The sequence below is a fragment of the Trifolium pratense genome, linkage group LG1 (genome assembly GCF_020283565.1).
Source record: "Trifolium pratense cultivar HEN17-A07 linkage group LG1, ARS_RC_1.1, whole genome shotgun sequence".
NCBI lineage: Eukaryota > Viridiplantae > Streptophyta > Magnoliopsida > Fabales > Fabaceae > Trifolium > Trifolium pratense.
In genome coordinates, this window is record NC_060059.1 from 28,210,639 (window position 1) to 28,223,764 (window position 13,126).

The window sequence follows — 13,126 nt, forward strand, 5'->3', positions numbered from 1 at the left end:
CCATTAAAAACAACCTTGTCCTCAAGGTTGAGCGTAGGAAACTTCTTCTGCAAGTCACTGAGATCCTCCCACGCAGCCTCTTCTATAGATGTCTGATCCCACTGTACCAGAATTTGATGGACCTTCTGAGACCCCCTCATAATTGTCCTAGCACCCAATATCGCTATTGGCTTGATGATAGGACCAACTTCAGACATTGTTAGGGGTAATGGTAGATATTGCTGCTGATTCGTGCCTTTGAAGGGTTTGAGTTGAGATACATGAAACACAGGATGGATTTTTGCATGATCTGGCAATTTCAATTTGTAAGCCACATTGCCAACACGAGCTATGATTTCAAATGAACCAAAGTATCTCATGCCTAGTTTTTGATTCTTTCGCAGGGCCACTGACTGCTGTCTATAAGGTTGAAGCTTAACCAACACTAATTCTCCAACCTTTAAATTCACCTCAGTTCTGTTTTTGTCAGCTTGTTTCTTCATATACTGTTGTGCCCTCTCTAAGTTCAATTTCAATTGCTGCAGAATTTTATCTCTTTCTAATAATTCATCTTGTAGTGCTGAAGAATCTCCTGCTTGAACTTCATACTTTGTCAGATAAGGTGGTTCCCTTCCATAAAGAGCTTTAAAAGGGGTCATACCTATGCTTGTTTGAAAAGCTGTGTTGTACCAGTACTCAGCCCATGCTAGTGCCTTGCACCAAGCCTTAGGATTGTGGGATGAAAAACACCTAAGAAACAATTCCAACCCTTTGTTGAGGACTTCTGTTTGCCCATCTGACTGTGGGTGGTATGCAGATGACATTGCCAAGCTAGTGCCTTGCAATTTAAACAATTGTTGCCAAAAATTGCTGGTGAATACTTTATCCCTGTCAGATACGATGAATTTTGGCATGCCATGGAGTTTAACAATGTTCTGCATAAAAACTTCAGCTACTGACTTACTGGTATAATCACTTCTCATGGGAATGAAATGTGCATATTTTGTCAATCTATCCACCACTACCATAATAGTAGTATAGCTCTGAGAGGAAGGAAGTCCTGTGATGAAATCCATAGCTATATCTTCCCAAACTTGTGAAGGTATTGGAAGAGGTTGTAACAATCCTGCAGGAGAAGTGTGAATTGTTTTTGCTTGTTGACATATTACACACTTCTGCACATAATCCCATATATCTGTTTTCATATCCGGCCAATAAAACTGAGATGTGATTCTTGCTATTGTTCTTGTAATTCCTGCATGACCACCAATAGGTGATGTATGAAATTCATACAATACCTTGTTCAACAAGTCACTTTCTTTAGGAATCACTAGCCTTTGTTTCCAGTACAGTAGTCCATCCTTCATAGTGTATTGAATTGGTGCCTTGCCTGAGATACACTTCAGTATTATTTCCACCAAATTTTGATCTTTCTTCAGGGCTGCTCTAATTTCATCAATAAACTGACATTGAGGTTCAGACCAAGACAATGTCATTACTCTGGATAGAGCATCAACTGCCATATTCTCTTTCCCTGGTTTGTATTCAATTGTAAAATCATAGCCGAGAAATTTATGCAACCATTCTTGCTGGTCTGGTGTTTGCAATGATTGATCCATCAGGCTTCTCAAGCTTTTCTGATCCGTGCGAATTATGAACTTGTGGCCTAGCAAATAATGCCTGAATTTTGCTATAGCCTCAACAATTGCAAACATCTCCCTGAAATAAGCTGACTTCTTTTGATTTCTTGGAACCAATTTCTTTGAAAAGTAAGCAATAGGGTGCCCCTCTTGGTGTAGCACTGCACCAATCCCTACTCCTGAAGCATCCGTTTCCAACACAAATGGCTTTTGAAAATCAGGTAAAGCCAGAACAGGAGCAAATGTTATTGCAGCTTTGAGTTGTTGAAAGGCCATCTCTACATTAACATTCCACTCATAAGCTTCCTTCTTGAGTAAGTCAGTCAAGGGTGAAGCAATCTTAGCATATGATTTAATAAATCTTCTGTAATATCCAGTAAGACCTAAAAATCCTCTCAACTGCTTCACATTTCCAGGTATTGGCCACTCTAATACAGCTTGTACCTTGTCCTGATTCATGGACACACCTTGCCCTGTAACCATGTGGCCTAAGTATTCTATCTCTAATACTCCAAAAGAACACTTTGATAATTTAACAAACAATGTGTTCTCTTGTAATACCTGTAACACAACATCTAAATGCTTCAAATGATCTTGCCAATTGCTACTATAAATCAAGATGTCATCAAAGAAAACCAGAACATATTTCCTTAATGCATGCTGAAATATATGGTTCATCAGGCTTTGAAATGTTGCTGGAGCATTTGTCAAGCCAAAAGGCATGACTAGCCATTCATAATGACCTTGATGAGTCCTGAATGCTGTCTTATGCCTATCTTCAGGTTGTAGCAGAATTTGGTGGTAACCAGATCTCAAGTCCAACTTAGAAAATTTTTTTGCACCAAACAACTCATCTAGCAATTCATCTACAGTTGGAATTGGAAAGCAATCTTTCACAGTAATTGCATTCAAAGCCCTGTAATCTGTGCAAAACCTCCAAGTTCCATCCTTCTTTTTAACCAACACAATTGGAGAAGAAAATGAGCTCGTGCTTGTCTGAATGATACCTTGTTGCAGCATGTCTTGTATCATGATCTCAATTTGAGCTTTTTGACTGTGTGGATATCTATAAGGTTTCACTTTAACTGGATTTGTTCCCTCCATCAATGGAATGGTGTGATTGTGAGCTCTGCTAGGAGGCAATGCAGTTGGAGGTTGAAACAGGCTTTTATATGTGTATAGGATCATGGCAATTTCTGGCTCAATGTTGGTAGGCAAGTCTTTAAACACATCATCTGACTCACTAGATTTGAGCCATTGGACTGTGAAACATTCAGCTATAGAGTCAGTATTCACTAGTCTCTTGAAGTGATGGAATTGTGCTGGTATAGGCCTAGGCATAGCTTCACCAGACAAAGTGACAAATTTATCCTTCAAGAAGAATTTCAGTTTCAATGATGAATAGTCAGCAACATGAGGGCCTAATGTTGCTAACCATGATGCTCCTAGTATCACATCAGCTCCAGCTACAGGTAAAAGAAACACTGGCACTTCAAGCTTGTGACCTTGTATATCCAATGGTAACTTCTGTACTATCCCTTCAGCTGTCATGGTCTCACCATTACCCACCAATACATTGAACTGTGGTCCTAGTTCAATAGGCAGCTTCAAAAATTTTGCAATTCTTGGTTGCAAAAAATTATCAGAACTTCCACCATCAATTAAGACTTGCACTCCTAAGTGTTCAATGGAGCCTGTGAACCTCAATACTCCCATATTGCTGGTCCCTTTCATGGCATTCAATGACAAATGGTGTTCGGTTTGTGTTATGTCCAAGGTGTTTGTGGCTATTTCAGCTGATTGAGGCAATCCATCGAGCACTTGGTCTTCCTCATCATCCTCACTTTGTAGCAACATTAACTGTCTATTTGGGCATCTATGTGTGAATGAAAATTTCTCATCACACCAATAGCAAAGCCCTTTTTCATGTCTCATTTGTCTTTCTGCTGGTGATATTCTTTTTATGTTAGGGTTTTTTTGAAATTGGCTCATAGGGCGTGTAGGAGGTGTGTTGAGGATGGGGGCTGTATTTCTGGTTGTATTTTCTGGCTTATTATATAAGGGTTTGTTGGTGGAAAGGCCATATGACTGGTTTTTTTGTTTCTGGTTTGATGAGTATTTCTCCTCATACACTTTGGCTAATGAGACAGCTTTCACTATGGATATAGGTGTATGGATCAACACATCCCTGCGAATTTCATCATTCAATCCACTCACAAAGCAATCAATCAGTGCATCATTGCTAAGACCATAAACACGATTAGCTAATGATGTAAATTGCAAGTAATATTCAGCTACCGTTCCAGTTTGAGTTAACTTAAATAGGGTAGCTCGAGGACAATCATAAACTGAAGGACCAAAATCCAGTTCTAGTGCTCTTGTGAATTCTATCCATGATGTAAAAGGGTGAGATCTCTGCACCATTTGATACCATGGTACTACATCTTTGTCAAGAGGGACCGATGAAATAGTTAATCTATCATGATCAGGCGTATCATAATAATCAAAAAATTGTTCAGCTCTAAAGATCCATTCATGCACCTTCGTGCCATCAAATCATGGAAACTCAAGTTTTACGTTCCTTACCTGAAACGGTGCCCTGTTATTGAGTCCATCACCACGGTTCTGCTTCGATGGTGTTTGTTCGATCAAGATGTCAAGCGCTGCATGGATCTTGTCAAACTTTGATGCATTACCAGCTTCCAATCGTTCCATCCGTTCAAGAATTTCTTCTTGGAACAACTTCATCTCTTCGGTGTTGCGCTTGATTTCGTTTTGTGCATTGTTTGAATTGTGAGCCATGGTGTGATGAAAGCACCAATGAAATGGATAATACGTAAATGATAGGGAAGGAAATAGCAACTTGTATTAAATGAAGCTAAAAGGAATAGATCCGGAATTCAAGCCAATGATGGAAGCAAGAATAACGATCACAAACCCAGCAAATGTGTACAATAAGAAAGTTTGAGGGAGAGAAATAACAACTTTACTCAAAATACACATAATGATAAAATGCAAATGCCACTACTATTAATACTATCATTCCTTAACAAACTCCTTCCACATGCTATGCTCCTTCTTTGTCCTCATGCTAACACGTGGTCCAATATTTTCATTCCTTTCCATAACCGAATTGCTCTCTTGCACATTCTGTGGGCTCCACTGTGATTCTACCAGCTCATCACATTCTAGAAGGCTTGTAGTATTAGGCTTCATTACAGTTACCTGATCAGGAGGTTTTGGCCGATAAGATAAAACGCTACGTCCGTGCAGTTATTTGAGGAAGATGTTCCTGAAAGACACTCCAACGCTCAATCCAATAAGTGTCAACTAACCAGGCATATAAATACCCAAATATTATAACTTGTAGGGACCAAAACTATTTTTAATTTTTAAGTTTTCAAACATTAAAATAAAAGATGCTTACATAGAGAATAGAGGATATTGCTTACATTGATGGTTATATATATAATTAATGTTCTATTGAAAACTTCATAATCAACTGTTTTCATCAACTACTCCATCAACAATATCAATATGTTGGCCATATCCCCTGCTTTGTTCTCAACAATTGGATGGCCCTTTGAGGAGACCATAAGCCATAATCACCATCTGAATCACTTCTACAAAGACAGTAGTACTACTACTGATCAATTATTTGACATTAATTATCAAGTTGAGGCTGAAAATTCAACTGATCCGTCACAAGCAACAAGCTGTGACCTTAGTATGGTCAAGAAGCTTGTCCACAATGCTAGTGAGCGCGATCGCCGCAAGAAGATCAATAATTTGTATTCTTCAATTCGTTCTCTTCTTCCAGTTTCAGATCAAATGGTACTATAGCCAATCCTTTCTCTCTGTTTATGTCATTGTACTTACTTGCTTTTGTTCATTTTTTTAATATATATTTTATCAAATTACATAGTGTTCTTTGATTTATTTGTTAATGATAGAATTTCTATTCACAAATCACATATAAGCACTTATTATAAATTAATCTATAAAATTTTGAGGTGCTAGTTCAGCGGTAAGAACTTATCGTTGTAACTTTAAAGAACATAGTTCAGTCTCATCAGACACAGTTGTAAAATTATCATTAGTGTCACTTTAATTAATAAATGTTAATGTATACATATATTTTGCGCGCAGAAGAAGTTGAGCATTCCAGCAACAATTACGCGAGTTCTAAAATACATACCGGAGTTACAAAAACAGGTGGAAGGACTAATTAAGAGAAAGGAAGAGATCTTAATGAGATTTTCTCCTCAAGTAGATGAGGTTATGATTAGCAAAGAATCTCAAAGGAAGAAGCAAAGTTACAATTCTGGTTTTGTAGTTTCAACAAGTAGACTTAATGATAGTGAAATTACTATTCAGATTTCATGTTACACTGTCAACAAGATTCCATTATCTGAGATCTTGCTCTGTTTAGAAAATGATGGCTATTTCCTGCTGAATGTTTCTTCTTCTCAGACATTTGGAGGGAGGGACTTCTATAATTTGCATTTACAGGTCAGTTAACTTTGCAATACTACTTTTTTTTTCATTTTGCAATATTTCTTCACATATTGTTGGGGGTAGTTAGTGGCTAAAATTTCACCTTTTAAGTTTGGTAAAAAATAGCGGATAACTGATAAATTAACTTATAGGGAATAAGCTCGCTGATTGAATTTGTAGTGTTTGTAAAATTAACAGTTGAATTAGCTTATAAATATGAAATGACATAAAAAATATAAGTTTATTAATATTTAATTTTTGCAAGTAATATGACTGAGTAAAATTGAAAGAAAAAATGATAAGCTATAAGCTCGTAAACTACTTGGATATACCAGAGTTAGCTTATAAGCTAAAAGTTAGTTTGTGTGCAATAAGCTATTTTTTTTTAGCTGTTTTCCTATTTACTTATTTAGTTTCAAAATAGAGTCTGGCTGCTCATAAACCTTTAGTTTGAAAAATAAACTATAAATTATAAGTTCAAAATCCGACCTTACCAAACAGAGCCTAAGTGGATATACCAAAGTTCGAACTTGGATCTCTATATATTACATGTAATATAAGACGAGTTTCATATATGTGCGGTGATAAATTTAAAAAGTTTTACACCTGAATTTAATCATATAATTACGATGTCAGTTTATTATTTAAATTTTTAAATTATTTTAACAAATATTAAATTGTGAAATTCAATTAGATGTATATTTAAAACTATAAATATATTTTAAGAACATTATGTTAACAAAATATATTTGTGTAAGAAAATTATAAATAATCTTTTATCATTGTGAAATTATTTATCTTTGACCAAATAGTCTCTAAAATTTCAATATAATTAATTTTAAGTACCATGGCAAGAGAGGGATGGGGTACTATACATTATGCATTCGATAACTTATAAACTAAAATTACCTTTTGTGTTTTTGGCAGATGGATAAATCTCAGAGATTAGAATCCAATATTCTAAATGAGAAGCTCTTATCATTAATGGAGCAAAAGTGAATTTTCAAGTCAATGAAAATTAGTTACATTGATTTTAATTTATAATGCTGATCAAATGAACGTCTATGATGTTGGAAGCAAGGGACTGAGGGAGTAATTAATTTATAACACATTTCCACAATATGTGTATTGATCATCACATTATATAGCTGGTAGAAGGAGGGTAGTGCAATGTACCAAAAAAAAAAAAATTAAATAGGAGGGTACGTAATGCATATTTCTTAGGATTAAAATTTAAATGTTAATTAGACCTGACCTCTGTAACCAAGCGATATCTCTCTTACATTTTATTATAAAGAGAAATTTGAAGAATATGAGACATATAGGGTGTATAAAACAAAATAGATGGGTGTTACAAGTATTATTGTTGCTTTATTTTGTAGCCATCAGATCTTCTCATATTCACTAGTTTGCTTCTGTTTTGAGTTTTTGTACTCTTATTGCCTAGGAAGCACCGACACTCCTCAGATTAGGCGTGTCCGTGTCCGACACCGACACTTATGATTACACTAAATTATGTTATTTTTTCAAATTTTTATCGGTGTCGACGTGTCAGTGTCCGTGTCGTGTCCGTTGTTCGTGTCTGTGTCCGTGCTTCATAGCTTATTGGTTAAGATTGTTGTCTTCATTGGCTTGGTGGCCGTCATTGGATTTGATTTCTGCCGAAATGTTTCCTACTTTTCTCATGGTGTACTTTCTAATTTCGATTTGATGTTCGTCTTGATCATCGAAACTTGTGGGAGACTATTGAAAATAGACTTAAATATGAAAACGGTCTCTGTAATAACGTCTTGTTTTTTTTTTAATGAATTAAAAAAACTTAATGCAATTCATTAATCACCAAAAATTCTAATACATAAAGGAATAATCTCAAATATATGAAAACTAATCCAGGAATTGGCCACCCTAGCTAGCGTATGATGTATGAGCAACCAAATTCACAATAGTAGTACCTAGATATAAATATAAGCACCTCATTATAAGGTAATTTCCTCATTTGTAATATTGCTCATTACCATTAATACAAAGAATTTTCTAATTTTTTTCTCTACTTTTCTTTGAATGCCATGTTTTATAACACAAAATTCACTTAAACAATTTCTAAATCATTTGGAAACCATAAAGCCCCAAACTTCAACATCATATATAAATTAAAGTCACAACTTTTGGAAATAAAATTTTTAAATACTTAGATTTTCCTCTCAAAAAATTTCCATGACCTCACTTTAATTTCCTAAGGATTTTAAAAAAGCATTTCTTTCAAGAACCCAAAACAACAAATTTTAATTATGTCTATATTTTTTCAATCATGTTAATGAAAAAATATATTTGGTATAGTAGAAATCAAGTTCGCTTCAATGGTAATCACGCTAGGAAGTCTGCTTCGAATTCCATGTTTGAGTTTCATATCCTTAAATTTTTCTCTATTAGCGCATCCCCATATATGGCCCTTCGAATTCCATTTAAAGGAAAATGTTAAATAATGTACCCGGTGCATTAGTTAAACACATAAATAAGGAATATGTAGGTTTCAAAATACTACGATTTAACCTTTGAAAAGTTAAATGCATATCTTTTGAGAGAAATATTTGTATATCATGTGTCCTTGATTGGGCACATGTTATCATTTGAATTATTTTATTTTCTTTCTTGAGGGTGTTAGGTTTTATGGCCCCTCCTCTTAAAAAAAAATTTGGTACATATAAAATAACACATTTCACCCAAGTCCAAGCCCGGCTGGACGACAGGTAGGGTTGGGAATAGGCCAGGCTTTGACAGGCCTGAGCCTGAGTCTGGCCTACGATTTTTCTTCAGGCCTAAGCATGGTCTACGACCTATCAAATGCAATTTTTTTTGGCCTGGCCTGAGCCTTTTTAAAGTCTGGTCTGGCCTTGTAGCCTGTTTAAAAGCTTGTGTTACATAAATGTCTCTATATAGCTTTTTTTAAATCACTCTATATAGTCTTTTTAAATAGGTTAAACAGACCTTAAAGCCTATTTCACATTTAAATTTTTATAATTTCTACAACATTAAGAAAAAGCTAATAAAATGATTAGCACAAGAATTAAAAGCTAATAAAATAACAAATACGATTACGACAAAGTTAAGTATGCCATAATAAAATTATTATATAAATAATAATATTACATAAATAATAATTATTAAATATAAACAGGCCGGCCTATCAGGCTTTGTAGGCTTTTCTAAAAGTCTGAGACTGGCCTATTTATGTAAAATAGGCTTTTTTCAAAGCCCGAACCTATATTTATGTAAAATAGGCTTTTTTCAAAGCCCGAACCTAACATTTTTAATAAACAAGCCAGACCAGACCAGACTTAAACAGGCCGTCTGGCCTATTCCCAACCCTAACGGCAGGGCATGCATGTGTGTGATGGTCGATATGGTGTGCGAAGTCCCCCGTTTATAAAATTGAGTATCGCTTGAGACACATTTTTTTAATACACATATTATGAGTATGTTACATAGGATGAGTGTTTGTTGAACATGTCAATCTAATTGGAATGTTTAGATTTTCCCTTATAATGTTTAGCACATTCTTAATTAAAAAAAAAAAAAGTCTTTACTTAACAAAATAATATCCATATTATTTATACGAAAAATAACTTTTAAAATACAGAAATGTTATTAAATTGGTATATCACCATCGACTCTTCAGCATGAGAAACTAGAAAGTATTATTAGAGAGTATGTCATTGTCAACATATTCTACTTTTAGTAATGATTGGTTGGTTAGAGAGTTATTTAACCATAGTTTGTCCACTAAATTCAATTTATGTGCAACATACCATGTATTTTGACTTTGTACATGTTCCTTAATTGAGATGAATATGATAACTAACAAGATTCTATTAAAAAAATATAACTAAGAGTATAGCTGTAAAAATAGGCCGGGTTATCGGGCAACCCATTAGCCTTATAGTTTTACACATATTGGACTTCATAAAAAGGGGGTTGAACCTTATCGGGTCAAGCTTTTCATGGGTCGTCATGGGCCGTCCCACGGGCTTTTGGGCCGGCCCCTTAAATACTGAGATACGAGGTGAAAATAATAATAATATGACAAAATACTTGTTGGATTAGGATGATATTATTCGTTAGAGATTTGTTTGTTTAATGTAAATAAAGAGAAAAATATTGTTTGGAAGATTATGTGAGAAAATATAGAGATACGAATTACTGGAGATTTAGTTGAGAAATATAACATAAATTTAGTTGAATCTATCTTTTTTTTTAAAAAAAAAAAAATATATATATATATATATATATATATATATATATATATATATATATATATATATATATATATATATATATATATACTATGAAAATTAGTGTGGCGGCCCATCGGACCATGTAGACTTTTGCTTATCGGGCAGAGCTAAGTGGACAGGGTTAAGTGGGCCGGGCCATGAAATTTTCGGGTCGGACCGGGTCGAGCCCTTTATATGACCTGGCTCCCCCGGGTCGGGCTGGATCAGGCCGGCCCCTTTGACAGCTTTAACTAAGAAGTTATTTTCACAATTAATTTACAATTGCTTAAAATTATTTCTCCTATAATATAAATTTACTAAATAAAATTGGATAGAACATGTCATTATTTATTGAAAGCTCAATCTGTATTATATATTGAACTTCAAAATATTGCATGGAGGAGGGATGTGAGCTTGGGGTCGATGGTTTGAGGAGCATGTGTTGAAGAGGGTGGGGGATGGGTCGGATACTTTTTTCTGGACCGATCCCTAGGTGGATGAGATTTCTTTGTGTGAGCGGTTTAGTCGCCTATTTAATTTGGCGGAGAACAAACTGCGTACAGTGGTTGCGATGTCCTTATTAGGGTGGGGAATAAATGGGGGTGCGTGGGAGTGGCGGAAGCAGTTGCGGGGGTGGGAGGAGGAGGAGTTGAGGGAGTGTCAGGTTTTACTTTCTACCTTTCCATTGCAGGCTCTTTCCTCAGATAGGTGGCAGTGGCAGTCTGACCCTAATAAAGGTTACACTATCTGGGGACCATATCAGCTTTTGACTTCTCAGGATTCGGCTTCCATGGATGACAAAAAAAAACTCATTTGGCACTCTCAGGTTCCGCTGAAGGTCTATATCTTTGTGTGGTGTCTATTGCGTGACAGGTTGCCCATAAAAACAAACCTGGTCACCCGTGGTATTTGATGAAAGCCAATTATATGATGTTTTTAGTGGTAATTTAGGATAGTTTTAATAGTAATTGAAGCCCAAAAGCAAGCAAATACCGGGAAAAGTGAAGTTACAAGACCTAGAACCAAGAAAAGTGGAAAAAGCAGCAAAAAAGGACAAAAATGTAATAAAGCAGCGCAACCATCGTACTCACGATGAGTCTCAGCATGGCGTGATGAGAAGGCGGTTAAATTGAAGAAAATCTGCAGAAAATCTTTTCCATCGTGGCACGATGGCTTGTTATTGTGGCACGATGAAGACTTGAAAAATACGCCGAAAATCCTGAGAAGATCTTCCATCGCACCACGATAGGATCCATCGTGGCCACGATGGGGCGATGGATGCGCAGAAAAAGCCCAAACCCAGCTGACAAACTATAAATAGAGTCTCCTTCCTCCACTATTATTCATTCCAAAAAAACATTCCAAAATATTCAGAGACATTGAATATTCACTCTAGAGTAGGAGAACTCAAAGAAGAAGGCAAGGAGACCAAGGAACTCCAAGGCCAACAAGGTTCTTTTCTTTCTGGTTTTGTAATTTATTTTTCCTAGGTTAGGTGGAGTTGAGGAGCTCCCTTACGAATGCTTGGTTTGTAATTTATATATTTTGGGTATAAATTCAATTGTTTCTACTATAAACTCTTTTATCATCTAGTATTATATTTATTTTAATATTGATCACATTAGAATAAAATCTAAGGACCTAGTAGATATCGCACATGAAACGAAGCTAGTAATCCCGAATGAAGGACGGTATGCTAGGGCCAACATGAGACCATTAAATTCAGTATCTAAGGTCTTAGTATAGGATTAGAACGCACAATAATTTCTACCTTACAGAGTTGCTTGTGGGTAAGTGACTAGTTTTAGGCACACGTGACAGCTTATGACACACGGAGTCACCAAGGTAATAATACCAACCTTATATACAAAAAAGTGGAACTTTGGGGCGATGATGCTTAAATAGAGTAAGGGTAATCTTTAACTAAGCTCTGTACAGCTTGTAATAGAAATAGGAACAAATATTGCTTCAAACATATTTTCAACAGTCTAAATCCTAATAGAGGGAAAGAATTGAACAACCAAGCAGAAGTAAGGGAGGGATCTGACCACACTTAACCACCACGTGTGGTTACACACACATCTTTTACGTTTCAGTCATTTAATTTCAGCATTTATTTCCTGTCATTTACTAATTACCCGCAAAGATACCTTTTCAAAACAAACAAAGCGAAGACAACTACGATATTCCTAAGCAAAACTAGTAGCCTTGGCACAATCCCTGTGGAGAACGATAAACTTATTACTTTATTAGTTGGTAGCGATTTTGTGCACTTGCAGAACCACCGTTAGTATTCTATCTCATGCAGCTCAGTTGTATGTTTCCGGTTGTGAAGAGGCCGAGTCGGCCACACACTTATTTATCTCATGTGGTACTTTTGGATCTCTGTGGACCTTAGTATGTTCTTGGATTGGTATTTAGTGGTGGAGTCTACTTCTTTACGTGATCACTTCGTTCAGTTCACATTTTTAGCAGGTGGTTCTAGGACACGTCGCTCCTTTTTGCAGCTCATTTGGCTTGCTTGTGTTTAAGTTGTGTAGACGGAGAGAAATCACAAGTTGTTCAGAGGCTCATTTAGCACTACTCATCAGTTGATGGACAAGATCAAGCTCTTTTCTTTTAGGTGGTTGAAGGCGAAAAATATTACTCTAGCTTCTAACTGTCATAGCTGACGGTCTAGTCCTTTGCTATGTTTGGGTTTTGTATGATCTATTTTTTGGATATTTTTCTTTGACTCTT

General features: G+C 35.8%; 1 protein-coding gene across 2 annotated transcripts; it reads left to right on the forward strand.

Annotated features, from left to right (window-relative positions):
* Positions 1-5,072: 5,072 nt before the first annotated feature.
* LOC123924502 (transcription factor ORG2-like) lies at positions 5,073-7,311 on the forward strand. 2 transcript variants are annotated; one of them, XM_045977423.1, is made up of 3 exons: positions 5,073-5,453; positions 5,772-6,131; positions 7,044-7,311. In XM_045977423.1, the coding sequence occupies exons 1-3, from the start codon at positions 5,157-5,159 to the stop codon at positions 7,113-7,115; spliced, it is 729 nt and encodes a 242-aa protein (XP_045833379.1). In that variant the 5' UTR covers positions 5,073-5,156; the 3' UTR covers positions 7,116-7,311. The 2 variants fall into 2 exon arrangements, with proteins under 2 accessions (XP_045833379.1, XP_045833370.1); XM_045977414.1 differs by having other exon boundaries at positions 5,103-5,453; positions 5,769-6,131.
* The last annotated feature ends 5,815 nt before the right edge of the window (positions 7,312-13,126 follow it).